Genomic DNA, 13,797 nt, shown 5'->3' on the forward strand with positions numbered 1-13,797 from the left:
GTGTGTGCTGTGGAGCTCACCCATATGCAGGTGTTGACATGTTTGGATGTGTGGGTGGATGTTGGCAGGTGTAGCATGGATGGATACAGGTGTGGAGGAAGTGTGCCTGCGCTGTGTGTCATCTACCTCTGCTTCTGCTTCTGCTTCTGCTTAGAAGAAGGGATCTGCCAAACTCTCTGTACTTCAGCTGTTGACTTAGAAGAATGGCCATCCAGTATTATGCAGAAAGTGATGTCAAACTTCAAGACAGGTCCAAGGATGAAGCAGGCCTCAGGGGGAAAAAATGATGCGTATATTTTTCATCAAAGAGGGACCTGGCCATGGACTGGGGGCCACCCTCTCCCTCCCCCATTGTGCTTACCCTCTTCAAACTTCCTTTTTTTCTCAGCTGCTCTCCCAGGGAGGTCTGCATCTGAAGGTGACTGACTTTGAGTGCTTTTCTCTCCTTTCTCTTCCTTCCCACAGTCAGTTCTGAATGTGATCAGTGAGCTGCAGGAACAGATGTGTAGGCTGCAGATGGACATCCACAGGCAGATTCAAGAGCGCCTGTTACTCACTAGGGACCACCCTGAGGAGGTGGTGGCCGATGACCATGAAGCCAAGCCACAGCCCTGCAGCCAGGACTGTGCCCCTTGGGAGGGGTCACCTGTAGGAACTACACTTAAGTATATCAGAGCATGTGTGTGTGTGTGTGTGTGTGTGTGTGTGTGTGTGTGTGTGTGTGAGATATCTCACTGGTAGAAGGCTGAAGTTTCTCCTAACCAGAACTGTGTGCAGTGGCTTTGCATGGATATGCTGTTACTTCAGAACTTGGGCTTATACAAGCCTCTGTTGATATGAGGTAGGCTCTGGGACCCTCATCAAGCAGGGTTTTTAACAGGTGAGAATAGCCCTCAGAAGGCCACATTCCCCATCTTCAGGAATAGGATGGAGGTTTGTCACGGGCTCTGAGTGGTGGGGATTTGGGCCAAAGGAAGAGTCAGGATTTCCTTCTTCCAATATATGATCCAGACACTTACCTTGGAGTCTTCCTGGACTGGGTGTTTAAATGAAGCTTCATTGTATGATTCTCTTTAATGAAAAAAACAGCATCATGGGAAAAAATCCTTTCAAATCTATGTTTAGAGACATTTAGCCCTACCCCCACCTCAGAGAATAAACCAAGCATTAGGGTTTTCATTTGTTGTGAACAATTAAGTCATCATCTGCATTTCCAGGAAAAATAATGCCCACATAATAATCACAGTATCATGGGTTTATGACCTTTTGGGCCATATGCCAAAGAAGTCTCAAGAACCCAGAGAGCAGTAGCCTGTGCTTCCTTGATTCCACCCACCGTGGGCATGGTTGTCTCTCACAGCAAACTGAGCAGCCCCACAAGACAGGAGCAAAACAGATAAGACTTTTCCTAACCGATGGGCATTGGAACAGCTTGGGCAGGGCCGACAACATTACTAGAAAATGATTCTGAATCTGTAGCAAGCCCAAATAGGTGACCAAAGGTCTCTAAGCCCAGTGATGAAAATCAAATGCATGGTCACCTTAGCTTGGAGAAGTTTTTTTTTTTTCAACAGGTATCGAGAATACTCATCCCAGCTGTAAGTCATTTTTAATAAATCATCTTATAAGATTCAAGTGGAAGCAGTGTTACTTCATGGTAGATTATCTCAGAATGCAAAGACACCTAAGCCAATTAAATAATGACTTGAGTATCAGGTATTCATTCGTCAACAGCTATGTGCCAGGACCTGCTGGGTAAGAGGTTCACAAAGACTCCCCAGACGTTACAAAAGAGAACAACCCTACAGATAAACCATATAGGAGATCTGTGGGAAACACCAGAGAGTCCTGCAGAGGGGCCTAATGTGATGTAGAGGTCTGGGTAGCTTTGCCCGAGAAGGTTGAAGGATAGGCAAGAGTTTACATGGTGGCCAATTAGAGGGGAGTGTTGTGTGTATTGAGGTGTAAGTTGAAAAGAGGAGTTGAAACTTCTCCAGTGTGACATGTTAGAGCTTACCTGGGACAGGACAGGCTGGTCATGAGTTAAAGTTTAGAAGCTTTGAGAGCATGGGAGTGCCATCCTCCTCAGATCAGTGTGCTAATGCTATTGTTCCTGTGGATATTTAGCAGTCAGTGTTTAACACAGGGCCAAGGTCACAAAGGATAAACCATTTGAAGATACTCAGGCTACCATACTTTATGCCAGTTCTTCTGATAGTAAATAGTTGTTACCCAAAATGATTGTCCACTAAGTGAATTTTGGTTCAAGAAAATGTTGGCAGAGCATACTGGTAGTACATGTTGTAATCTTCAGTGTTTGGAAGGTAAAAACCAACAAAAATAGCATTGCTGAGTGTTGCCCCTTTTATGAGGAAATTTTCAATCAGGGGTCTAGATACAAACTTGAGTTCCTGTCCCACTCACAACCAGTACAAATGTGTACTTGTAAGCTTCCACTCAGGAAGCTTCAGTGACTTCCTGTCCACACAGTGTCACCCTGAGTACCCTCATCTGTAGAGCCCAACCCTGCCTTAGCTCCCCAGTCTCATCTTCAGTACATGCCAACATCTAATCTCTGCTCCGCCACAAGGGGCTGTCTCACCGTCTGCCTCCTGTCTTTGACACCTCTCCGCATGTCTTCCCTGTTTCTTCTTGCTTAACCTCCTTGTTTGAACAGGGCACTCACACTGGCATCTGTGTTTGGCACTTAGCATTTATTTCCTGAATCTTACTGGTTGTGACGCCTCAGAGGATTGCTGCTTTCCTCTTGTGGGTTCCCGCCCTCAGTGCAGAGAGATGCTCCTTGCTTCCTGCCCTTCCCTCTGCACCACCAGAGAAGTTGTCTCCATTCAACATCTCTGCTCTTCCCACTCGCAAGCTTGACCTGTCGGCTTGTGACACACCTGTGCGTGAGCTGGGCACGGGGGTTCAGGTGTCAGAGAAAGAAACGACAGAACCTAAGAATAAGGTTTTAGTCTGGAAAGGTAGCTCAGTGGGTAAAATGATGAGCATGAGGATCTGAGTTACATCCCCATAACCAATGTTCAAACAAACAAACACACACATATACAAACGCATGCAATCCTGCCACTTGGGGGTGGGGAGTAGAGACAGGTGGATCCTGGGGCTAAGAGACCTGTTCTTAAAAAAAAAAAAAAAAAAAAAAAGATGATGGCTGAGGAATATACCTGAGGTTGTCCTCTGGCCTACACATGTTTGAACACACAAATGCACATGCACACACACACATGTACACCCACAGCAATTTCTTCTCTCTTATGTCTGGAACTCCCTGGCTTTCATTTTTAAATGGCTGCATGGCATTTTCTGGACCGTGTTTAAAGTTCAAAGCTGTAGTCATGGAGCCTGCATGAGATTTATCCAGTTTAGAGTCTTTATCTGTCATGCTCTTTACCTGTCACAGCTCTGTCATTCTCCTTCTCTCCAGGAGTTACTGCAAGAGCTTAAGCACCTCAAAATCAAAGTGGAGGAGCTGGAGAATGAACGGAACCAGTATGAGTGGGAGCTGAAGGCCACTAAGGTAAAAGGCAGTTTGAGGCACCTGAGGAGGGGCAAGAGTGGGGGATCTGATGGGAGGGGTTCACTCTTGGGGTTCCCTACAGCAGGAAGTGTGGAAATGCAAACCAACCCACACAGTGCCCACTGTGCAGGCAGATCTGATATAGAAAGGCTCCCCTGAGAGCCTGGCAACCTGAAGGGAGAGCTGCTAAGGTACCCCAGCCATGTCTTCTTCCTCTGGCAGCGTCCTGCTGCCCCTTGCTGCTTAGCCAAGAAGGTTGCCCACTCCTAGGTGAGTGAGTGAGTGGGCTGTCAGATAAGTGATAGCCGCAGGTGACAAATCCTAACAGAATGAGGGAGGGCGAGTAACAGTGTTTTGTTGGGGACATCATCTGTAACTCAGCAGTCAGTTTTCTAAAAAAAATTGTCATGGTCGTCATCATGCTTTAGAAATGAATGCATTCCTAAAATGATAAAGCCTTTGGTTTATTTTTCAGTCAAAGCATTTTACTGAATTGGGGAGCTTACTGTGTAAAGGACACCAAGAATAAATTCTTTAGTGATAACTTTTTCTCTTTCTTGTTTAGTTCTTCCTAGTTGAACTGCAGGGGTTAAAAGTAGTGGGTTACCTGGATACGATGGAGTACTTGTCATCCTAGCACTCAGGGGATCAGGAGGATCACTTGGAGTTTGAGGCTTTCTTGGACTACACAGCGGGTTCCTGGCCAGCCTGGCCTACATAGCATGCTTCTGTCTCAGGAAAGAACAGCAACAGCAAAAAGAAACAAACACACATAAAATTGATTTAGTTATTTTTGCTTGCATATTTTATCTTTAAAATGCCAAATTAGTTATCAAGTGAACATTAGGAAAAATCACATTAAAATATAATTATGCTATTTTTAGAGTGGGGTGGCAGGGGAGGAAGTGAGCATGCATGTGGTTTGGCTACCTGTGGAGGTCAGGATGACTTGGGGAGTGAGTTCTCTTGGATTGTTAAATATGGTGGCAAGAACATTTACGTGCTGATTCGTCTTGCCAGCCTATGAATCTATTGTTTGAAAAATATATTATACATTTCAAAATGAATAGAAGAACATAAAAACTCTCAACTCACAGAAATGACTGTTGGAGCAGACGGGCGTTCATATCACCCTGATTTGCTCACTATACATTGTGTACCTGTATCACATTATTGTACTGTGTCCTCTGGGAGGGGACAGAGAATATGATTCAATAAAAAAAAAAAGGGGGGGCTTCATGTGGGTATTAGGAGGAAGAAGGAAACTCTCTAACCATCTTGGATAGAGTTTCTGCTGGAGGAAGCCTGGGCTACTGCCCCTTAAGAAAAAATGCATCTGCTTTTCTCTATGTCCTGTAGAACCATCCACAGGTGACGCCCGGTGATGCATGTGGACATTTTAGTGTTCAGTTGGTGTTTGAGATTTAAAAACAATACTTTTGAGGGTGGAGAAAATGGTTCAGTTGGTCAACAAAATGCTTGTGAAGCAAGCCTGAGGACCCAAAATCAGTCTCTAGTACCACGTAAAAAGTCAGGTGTGCTGACTCTCATAACTGTGACCCCATCCTTGGGGTCACTGCCTAGTCTAATTGGTGAGCCTCAGATCCTAGTGGGGTATTCTTTCAAAGAAGGTGACATCTCCTGAGGAACAACCAAACCTCTAGTGCACATGCACTCTTTCATACATACACACACACACACACACACACACACACACACACACACACACCTTTGTTTAGAATTATTGTGAGTTTGTCTGTATCTTTGCTTTTCCTAAGGTTAATTGTTAATTATTAAAAGTAATGCTCATTGTAAAAAAATTTCAAACCATAAAATAGAAATTAAAGGAGGGCTGTGTGTGATGATACACACCTTTAATCTCAGCACTCAGGAGTCAGAAGCAGGCAGATCTCTGTGAATTTGAACCAGCCTGGTCTTCAGAGTAAGTTCCAGGCCATCCAGAGCTACATAGTGAGACTCTGTCTCAAGAATAAAGAGGCTGGAGAGATGGCTCCAGTTAAAGAGCAGCAGCTGCTTGTCCAGAATACGCAGGTTCAATTACCAGAACCCACATAGTGGCTCTTACCATCTGTAACTTTAGTTCTAGGCCATACGAAACCCTCCTCTGGCTTCTGCTATCACTACCTGCGTGTGCTACATAAATACACAATGCAAACGTAACACCCATACATATGAAAAAATTTTTAAAAAAATTTTTTAAAAGAAAGAAAATACAAACCACCCAGATCACCCAGCCACTACTACCCTTGTTAATATTTCCTTCCTTCCAGGTATTTTTCTCTATGGTCCTCCCTTCTCTTTTCTCTCCCTTCTCATTTCTCTTCCTGTACCCTGCATGTCTTCCTCAGTTTCTGGTTCTGACAACTTATAATGTTTATTGTGCTCTTTTCCATTTAAAAATTTATGATTTAAGTTAATAAAAGAAAAATACTGAACATTATGATAGTATTTATATAATCATATTCTCATGTACAAATATAAAAAAACCCCACACTTAGCCATTTCACAGGTGATAAAATAGAGGCCTAGAGAGATTGAATAGCTCTTCCCACACTCACTGCCAGTCAGGCCTAGCCTGGCCACTGGCTGTTGTCTGAGCACAGACAGCCTTGTGTGTGCCGTGCTTTGGTGTCACCCATTCTAAAAGCCTTGTTTTTCCAGGAGCTCAAAACTTTCCACTACGGCACTCACTCCTGCAAGTCCAGCCCAGGTGAAACCTTTGAAGTTGCACACACCACCCTTTGTTATAAAAACAAGAAAACCTTTTCCTTTTAATTCACCCGAGCTCTCTGCCTTGGCATGTGGACCTGTGAGATGCCGGCTGAGGAGTTCCTAATGATTGCCAGGTGTGGAACACCTCCTGCCAGAACCCACCCAGCCCTTTGCACACTTTCCTCATAAGTCAGACAATAACGCAGTGGGTGCATTTGATGCTGATTTGCTGGTAAGGACCACGAGACTTCAAGTGGCAAGGGTGGGGTTCAGGTCTGGGTCTCCTGCTTCTGTGTTTTCCCCCCTCTTCCTGTAGTGGCTGCTTCTCCACCTGAAATGCTCCCAATGTTTGTAAGCTGTTCAGTTTTCTGCATAAGCCTCCTCAGACCCTAAAGGTGGCTTATCTTCAGTGCAATCAGCAATAGAGTTTGTTCCTTGAGTTTAATAAGACACAGCCCTGTAAGGATGCAGAATATCCTTCCTTGCCCTGAAGGTATCCAGAGTACCCATCTCTGCCTCACTGCTAGGCTTCAGATAGTTTTGGACCTCTGGCAACAGAGTGAGTGCTGGTTTTTATGGCTGAGATAGCCATTGCTCTCATGGTTCTGGATAAGGCTTCCTATCTACCTGTGGGTCAGATAACCTTCTAAGGATATCAGACAACCTGTATTTTTTCCTTGTTTTGTGGCCATTCCAAAGTAAAGGTCAAGGCAAGTCACTTGGTCTGTCAGGTCTGTGCATAGGCTAATATTTTGAATATTTTGTCCAGTTGGTGGAACTGTTTGGGAAGGATTAGAAGGTGTGGCCTTGTTGGAAGAGATGTGTCATTGGGGTTGGGCTTTAAGGTTACAAAAGCCCATGCAATTCCTAGTTATCTCTCTTCACCTCATTCTTATGGAGATGATATAAGCTCTCAGCTACTGCTTCAGTGCTATGCCTGCCTGTCTGCTCCCATGCTCCCTACCATCATCACCATGAAGTCTGAAAGGACTTCTGCACAGCAGGGGCTCTCTTCCAGACCACAGATCAGGTGCAAACCACACCTAAACACCTCTTTTTTACAGAGAGATTCTTTATTAAGCAGCAAAGAAAAATTAAGTGACTGCTTTCTGACTCAGGCAGAAAAACAGCAACATATGACCATGCATGTATCATTCTTAAGAGAAAAAGGGGAGGTCTGTGTTAGAATGGGCTAGGGTGTGGTGGTAAAGGAGATAGAGGACAGGGAGAAGGGGAAAGGGGCAGGGATATATGTCCTAGAAGGATGAAGGACTGCCTCTGGATAGAGAGGAGACAGACAAGGCACATAGGCGAATGGTGGTTTATAAAGGTAAAGGGGGAACCCCATGTTAGGATAAGGTGTTGAATTTAAGTTGGGCATGTTAATTAGGTGAGCCAAAAGGTGTTTCTGATAGCTGGACTTTGGTTGTCAGCCTCAGGAGGAAGAGGTGGTCAAATAAGGGAATAGACCTTGGTGGCTAGCTTTAGGAATGTAATCTAACGGTTTGTAGCAAGGCAGAGGAAATGGGGGCCACATACTCTAGTGGGCTAGTGTCTCTTCAGAGTCAGCTTTTGAAACTGTAAGTCTCAAATAAACTTTTTCTCAGTAGGCCCACTTCACTGAAGTCTTCAGTGAGACCAACAGATAAGCATCAACATTGGATTTCTAATAGACCGTTCTGTCCACAGTAAAGAACCACAAGCAAGAAACCATGCAAGAAAAGCTGAGAGATCATCTCCAAAGAATATCCTGACCCTCATGGAAATGCAATGCATTTGAGTTGAGAATCCTAAGGCTAGAGTTGTCAGAAACCATTGTCACCATTATCCATAAGCCAATGGACATGTGGCTTATGATGGTTTGTGGCTGCTCATCTCAGTAAGCTGGATGGGATAGCCAGACTTGGCTCTCTTGATTCTAGGTAGGGCCCAGAGTGGAGGGAGCAGGCTCCATAGCAAGCTTTACAGGAAAGAAATCTGACCTTTCATCTCCTGTCTTTCCTTTACATCTCTGTCCTGTTTAGAGGATGTCAGGGAAGGTTTATTCAGAACCATTGAGAAGGGTTGAGTCTCATAAGAGTGGATTTCATTCATCCTATTAACATACTAGCATGCAGCCTGGAGTGCTGGAGCTCTCTATTGGAGTAGCAGTCCGGGAGGGTGGAGTTCTGCATGTGGTCAGACTAGGTGAGTAAGTGAAACTCTGCGTTGGAGCAGCAGGCTGGCTGATGATGTCCTGGGATGAAGCATGGAGATTAAGGTGTGTGACACACCATTGGAGCAGCAGGGTGGGTGGGTGGCAGGCATTCTACATTGGAACACATGGTCTCAGGTTGGCATCTACTATGTGGTTTGAATGAGAATGGCCCTCATAGGCTCATATATTTGAATGTCTAGTTCCTAGTTCCCAGACTGTTTAGGGAAGGATTAGGAAGTGTGGCCTTGTTGGAGGAGGTGTGTCACTGGGGATAGACTTTAAGTTTTCAAAAACTCATGCAAGGCCCAGTCTCTTTCTTGCTCTGCCTGCTGCCTGTGGATCATGATGTAAAGCTCTCAGCTACTGCTCTAGCACCATGCCTGTCTGCCTCCTGCCATGATGATAATGGATTAACCCTCTGAAACTATAAGCAAGCCCTCAATTAAATGCTTTCTTTTATAAGAGTTGTCTTGGTCATAGTGTCTCTTCACAGTAATAGAATGGTAACTAAGACAGCATCCTTGCCTGGACAGTCAGTCATTGGCTGATTTCATTTGGAGTCATGTACTGCTCCTGTTTTCTCCCAGGATTTTCAGGAATTTGCTTTCTCCCATGGGTTCTTATGGGACTACATGAGATTTGTAAGTAGTGAGAGCAGTGGCTGCCGGGTGGGTACTCAGTCTAACCAAGGCCAGTAGGACTAGTGCTCATTTGTTGTCCAATGATTGACTTATCTCTCCCTCCTCCCAACCCCCATCATACTCTGACAACCAGAGTTGGAATATAATTAGGTTCCTACATGGAAGGCCATGGGCAGGGTAGATGCCTTTGCTGTGTGTTCTTCCCAAAGCTCAAAACCCCTTTCTTGGTTTTATGTTCAGAATGGAGCTTTTTCCTAAGGGAAGGAACAGGATGAGAAAGAAGTGTTACTATGATTGTAGTATTTACTAGGCCTTTAATACGTGATAAGTATTTGACCTAGTCACTCATAAGTTATGTTATGTAATCTTCCTGTAGGCCATGAAGTGGGCACTATTGAGCTAAGACTAGGGTAGGTACAATTACTTGTCCAAGGTCATCCAACTGGGACATGAGAGATTCTAGATTTGTTTGGCTCCAATGAGCCTCTTGGAGCAAGACAGAAAGAGCTCTGAATTTCTAAAGAGTCTGGAAAGTATGGGTAACCATGCATAGTGCTATGTGTGAATTGTAACTTTAGGCATAATGGAGACGTGGGAACTGCCCATTGCCAATGCCAGTGTGTGTAGATTTGTGGATTTGTGTGCAGTGTGCTTATGTGCTTTCCCTTAAAAAAAAAAAAAGTATACATACTGAGCACACTCTAAAGCTTGTTTGTGTACACATGGGCAAACATGCAACTGTGTTTGGAGGTTGGCCAGAAGCATTGACTGCAGAAAAAGAGAGTATCTAAGGAGGGAACTCTTGGCTCACCTCAAAATCAGCAGTAGTTATTTGATTTCCACTCTATTTCCACGTGTGTGGAAAGATGGAGTTACATATAATTGTTACAATGGCATATCTAAATGAGTATGTGTACCTTGGGAGAGGAAAGACCACATGCAAAATCAATGATCCAACTATGCAGTCCCAGCTCCCTGGCCTCAGTTTTACCTGAGTTTTACAGAACAGTGAAGAGAAAGAGCTTGGTCAGATAAGGGAATGAGGAGACAGAGCAAGGTGATGGTAGGTAAGTGAGTGAGATTGTTCTGCAGGATTCCACCCAGTGGGGAGGGGAATTACACTCTCACTCCTTACCTATATCCTTCACTTCTCCTGCCTCTTGGGGCCCAATGGGCTCTAAGCTATGGCATAAACTTTTTTTTTTATGAGCCAGTAGTCTCTCTGACTTGGAAGGGATTCTCTCTTGCTTCCTCAGGCTGAGGTAGCCCAGCTGCAAGAACAGGTGGCCCTAAAAGATGCAGAAATTGAGCGTCTTCACAGCCAACTCTCCCGGAGTGCAGCTCTTCACAGTGACCATGCAGAGCGAGGTAACTAAATTGACTGTGACAGAACACATTATTTTAGGCTCTTGGCCCACTCTTATAAGTGGACATGTATCTGTGGATGACTGTGTGTGCTTGCATATGTGAGTGTGCTAATATACACATACATGCATTTGTGCGTGTGTGAGCACATGCTTATGTGTATATGCGTGCTTGCCTATGAAACTGAGCTCTGACATGGTATCATTATCATGCCTCTCCCTTATCTAGAACACTTAGCTCTGAAGGCTTTTCTCACAGTGTTGACTGAAGCTCTGTGCAGCTCCAGGGAGCCCCCTCTGGAGCTTTTTCCCCCCTAAAAACCATCTGACTTCATTGAATTAAAAGGCCTTGCTTCAGTGTTCCCACCAAAGAGGAGGCTTAGCAGTTCATCCCGCCTGACATTTGTACAAGGCCCGAGATTACAAAAGAAAGTCAATTCCTTGCCATCCTTAGAGCTCTACTTAAATATTTCCCAGGAAGCTCTTCCTGGCCACCCAACCTCAAGTGGGTGACTCTGGTCTTATTATTCTTGAGTTCCCAACATAGCTCATACTATAATTCAGCAGTGCTGTATTTTGGGAGGTCTTGAGATAAGGATTTTTGTCTTTGTTTAAAAACACTTTAGAGCCTAGCACAGTATTTGGCCTACCCTAAAACTGAGTCATTGAGTAAGTGTAATGGATACTGGATGTTCCATGGAGAGTTCAAATCTTATCAATTAAAAACAGAAGAAACCCTCAAATATTCTTCTTAACATACATAGGATCTTTGTGGCATTCTCCAAGGATACAGAGAGATCACACACACACATATTCCAGCTCCCCCACTTGCTACCTGGATGCTGAACAAGGTCAGTCGTTTGGCTGCTGCCACTGTCTAGCCTTATCTTGGCCTCAGCATTACCTGGCTTGTGTCTCCAGCTGGAGTGAGAACATTCTATAGCCTTGTAATAGTGACTGAGCTTGAAAAAGATACTGGTGACCATCAGACTTATCCCTTCCCATCCTTTCACAGGAATCTTCCCATGCTTACGCTGTCATTTATGCCCAGTTAGGTTGGGTTCTGACCCGTGCATCCAGCTTTAACAGTCTTTATATGAAATTTCCCTCCTACCCTACCCTCATGCCACGCCCCCCCCCAAACTGAGTGGCAGAACTGATGTTGGTACCAGAAGCCTAAGCCTCCACTTGCTCTGAGAATGAGCTCCAGTAACTCTTTACACAAAGTCCACACATACCCTAATGCTATTTCTTATTAACTATCACAGAGGAAACAGGATATCTGTACTTGGGATCCCTTGTTTCTTGTACTTTTCCTACTCAACATTTCTTCTTGTTGTTTATCTCATTTTAGAATTAAGCACAAGTTTTTTGTTTTTTTTTTTTTTTTTTCTAGCATATCCAGGTCCATGCCAATTCCAAAACCTCTAAGAAACTCAAAAATGGCCTCTTTCTTCTTCAGGCATTGGCCTTTACTCTTATTCTTCAGACCTGTTTGGGAAGAAGCCAGGCTTGTCCCCATTTGAGTCTAAACTTGGAGAAAGCCATTGTTTTTCTACCATGGACCAACACAGAGCCATTGTATATTTGTGGTGAAGTGGCATTGCTCTCCGTTAACCATAACATTTGCTTTGTGTATTTGTTATTAAATCTAAATAGTTATTTCTTTTGTTTTTGATGTTTTTATTATGTTTGTTTATTTTTTGTGTGTGTATGTGTGTGTACACATGCCACATTATATGTGTGGATATCAGAGGATAATATGTGAGAGTCAGTTCTTTCCAACATGTAGATCTTGAGGCTCAAACTCAAGTTATCAGGCTCAATGGCAACTACATTTACTCATGGATCCATCTTGCTGTCCCTTCCCCCTTAATTTTTTTCCCTTTTGGTTTTGGACTGAGCCCAAGGCCTTGTGCATAGAAGACCTGTTACACTGCCACTGGACCATACCTCTAGCTTTTTTTTTTAAAGAAAAAAAAAAACTTTTCATTTTGAACCAGGGTCTTCATAAGTTTCCCAGCCAGGGTTCAGACCTTGGATCTTCTACCTCTGCCATGAGTGGTTATGATTATAGGCCCATAACTCCATGCCCTTATGTAAACATTTCTTTAGTCAGATTTTACAATTTAAATTTAACCAACTACCAAACCTTTGGCTAATACCCAGTGTCCATTTATCATCCATAAATTGTTTTGAGTTTTCTTTTATGAAATTTTCCTTTGTTTCTAGTTTGTCTGACTGCATGGTCTTTTCCCAAACTAGTCAGGAGCCTCGGCATATGCTTATGCAGAATATTAATATTTATGTTCTTAAGAGATGCTGTTTATGAAAGGTTTTTGATTCCTCGCTGTCACTTTTGAGTAAATGCTATTTTTTTTATATTTATTTATTTATTATGTATACAGCATGTATGACTGCAGGCCAGAAGAGGGCACCAGATCCCATTTCAGATGGTTGTGAGCCACCATGTGGTTGCTGGGAATTGAACTCAGGACCTCTGGAAGAGCAGCAGTCAGTGCTCTTAACCGCTGAGCCATCTCTCCAGCCCCAGTAAATGCTATTTTTATTGTGCCCCTGGATACCTATCTAGAAAGAGAAGACAAAACACTAGGTTATTCACAAATATAACCAACAATGTCTAATGAGACTCACTGTGCAAGACCCCATCCCAGGTTCTTTCAATAAATAAAAAGGAGCCACACTCACTTGTCAATCTTAATGTTTGAACCTGAGGGTCATCAGCATATGGCAATAGCTGTCAGCAATTTGTACAAATGATTCCTTCTATACCTTGATTCTTTTAGACCAAGAACTCCACCGTCTGAAGATGGGGATGGAAACACTGCTGGTTGCCAATGAGGATAAGGTGAGCCAGTCACTGTGACACCTTGTCCTTTCCTTGTAGGCACCTCTAACTAATTTGGTCCCTTCTGGTCTCCACTCTATTGGACAATGGCATGCCATCATTGGCAGGATATGTTAAGATAACAGCTTTTCACGAGAGACTCAACTTTAGTACTTGTTTATATGCCTGAGAACTTTGCCTAAACTGAATCTCCCAAAGGCACCTTAGAGCCCTGCCTGTTCATGGTGGTGTGCTGAAAAATACCCCTATCCTCACTAATGTCACAACTCTTAGCAAAACTCAGCAACAGCCCCTGTGTGTGCAGTTTATTCCTCCTGATAGAGCTATCATAGAGACACTTAGCAGCATGCAGTGCGTCAGTTTATCCTGCTACCTTACATTCTTCCTTTCTGATTCCTGCATAATCATATATAACCTCATACTTACATAGAGAAGCCCTTAGCTAGTATAAA

At 43.7% G+C, this 13,797-nt stretch overlaps 1 protein-coding gene across 3 annotated transcripts in view; it reads left to right on the plus strand.

The window, feature by feature from the left end:
• The first annotated feature begins 436 nt into the window (after nt 1-436).
• The window catches only part of LOC114710235 (liprin-beta-2), a 41,638-nt gene continuing 28,277 nt past the window's right edge, over nt 437-13,797 (plus strand). Inside the window, exons 1-4 of one of the 3 annotated variants that reach the window (XM_037211716.1) lie at nt 437-648; nt 3,449-3,541; nt 10,369-10,480; nt 13,284-13,345. In XM_037211716.1, the coding sequence (XP_037067611.1) occupies nt 502-648; nt 3,449-3,541; nt 10,369-10,480; nt 13,284-13,345 (414 nt within the window). In that variant the 5' untranslated portion in view covers nt 437-501. Of the gene's footprint in view, nt 666-3,448; nt 3,542-10,368; nt 10,481-13,283; nt 13,346-13,797 lie in introns of all 3 variants that reach the window. The other 2 variants (XM_037211717.1, XM_037211722.1) reach the window with 2 other exon arrangements.

This window comes from Peromyscus leucopus, chromosome 1 (genome assembly GCF_004664715.2).
Source record: "Peromyscus leucopus breed LL Stock chromosome 1, UCI_PerLeu_2.1, whole genome shotgun sequence".
In the NCBI taxonomy this organism is placed as follows: Eukaryota; Metazoa; Chordata; class Mammalia; order Rodentia; family Cricetidae; genus Peromyscus; species Peromyscus leucopus.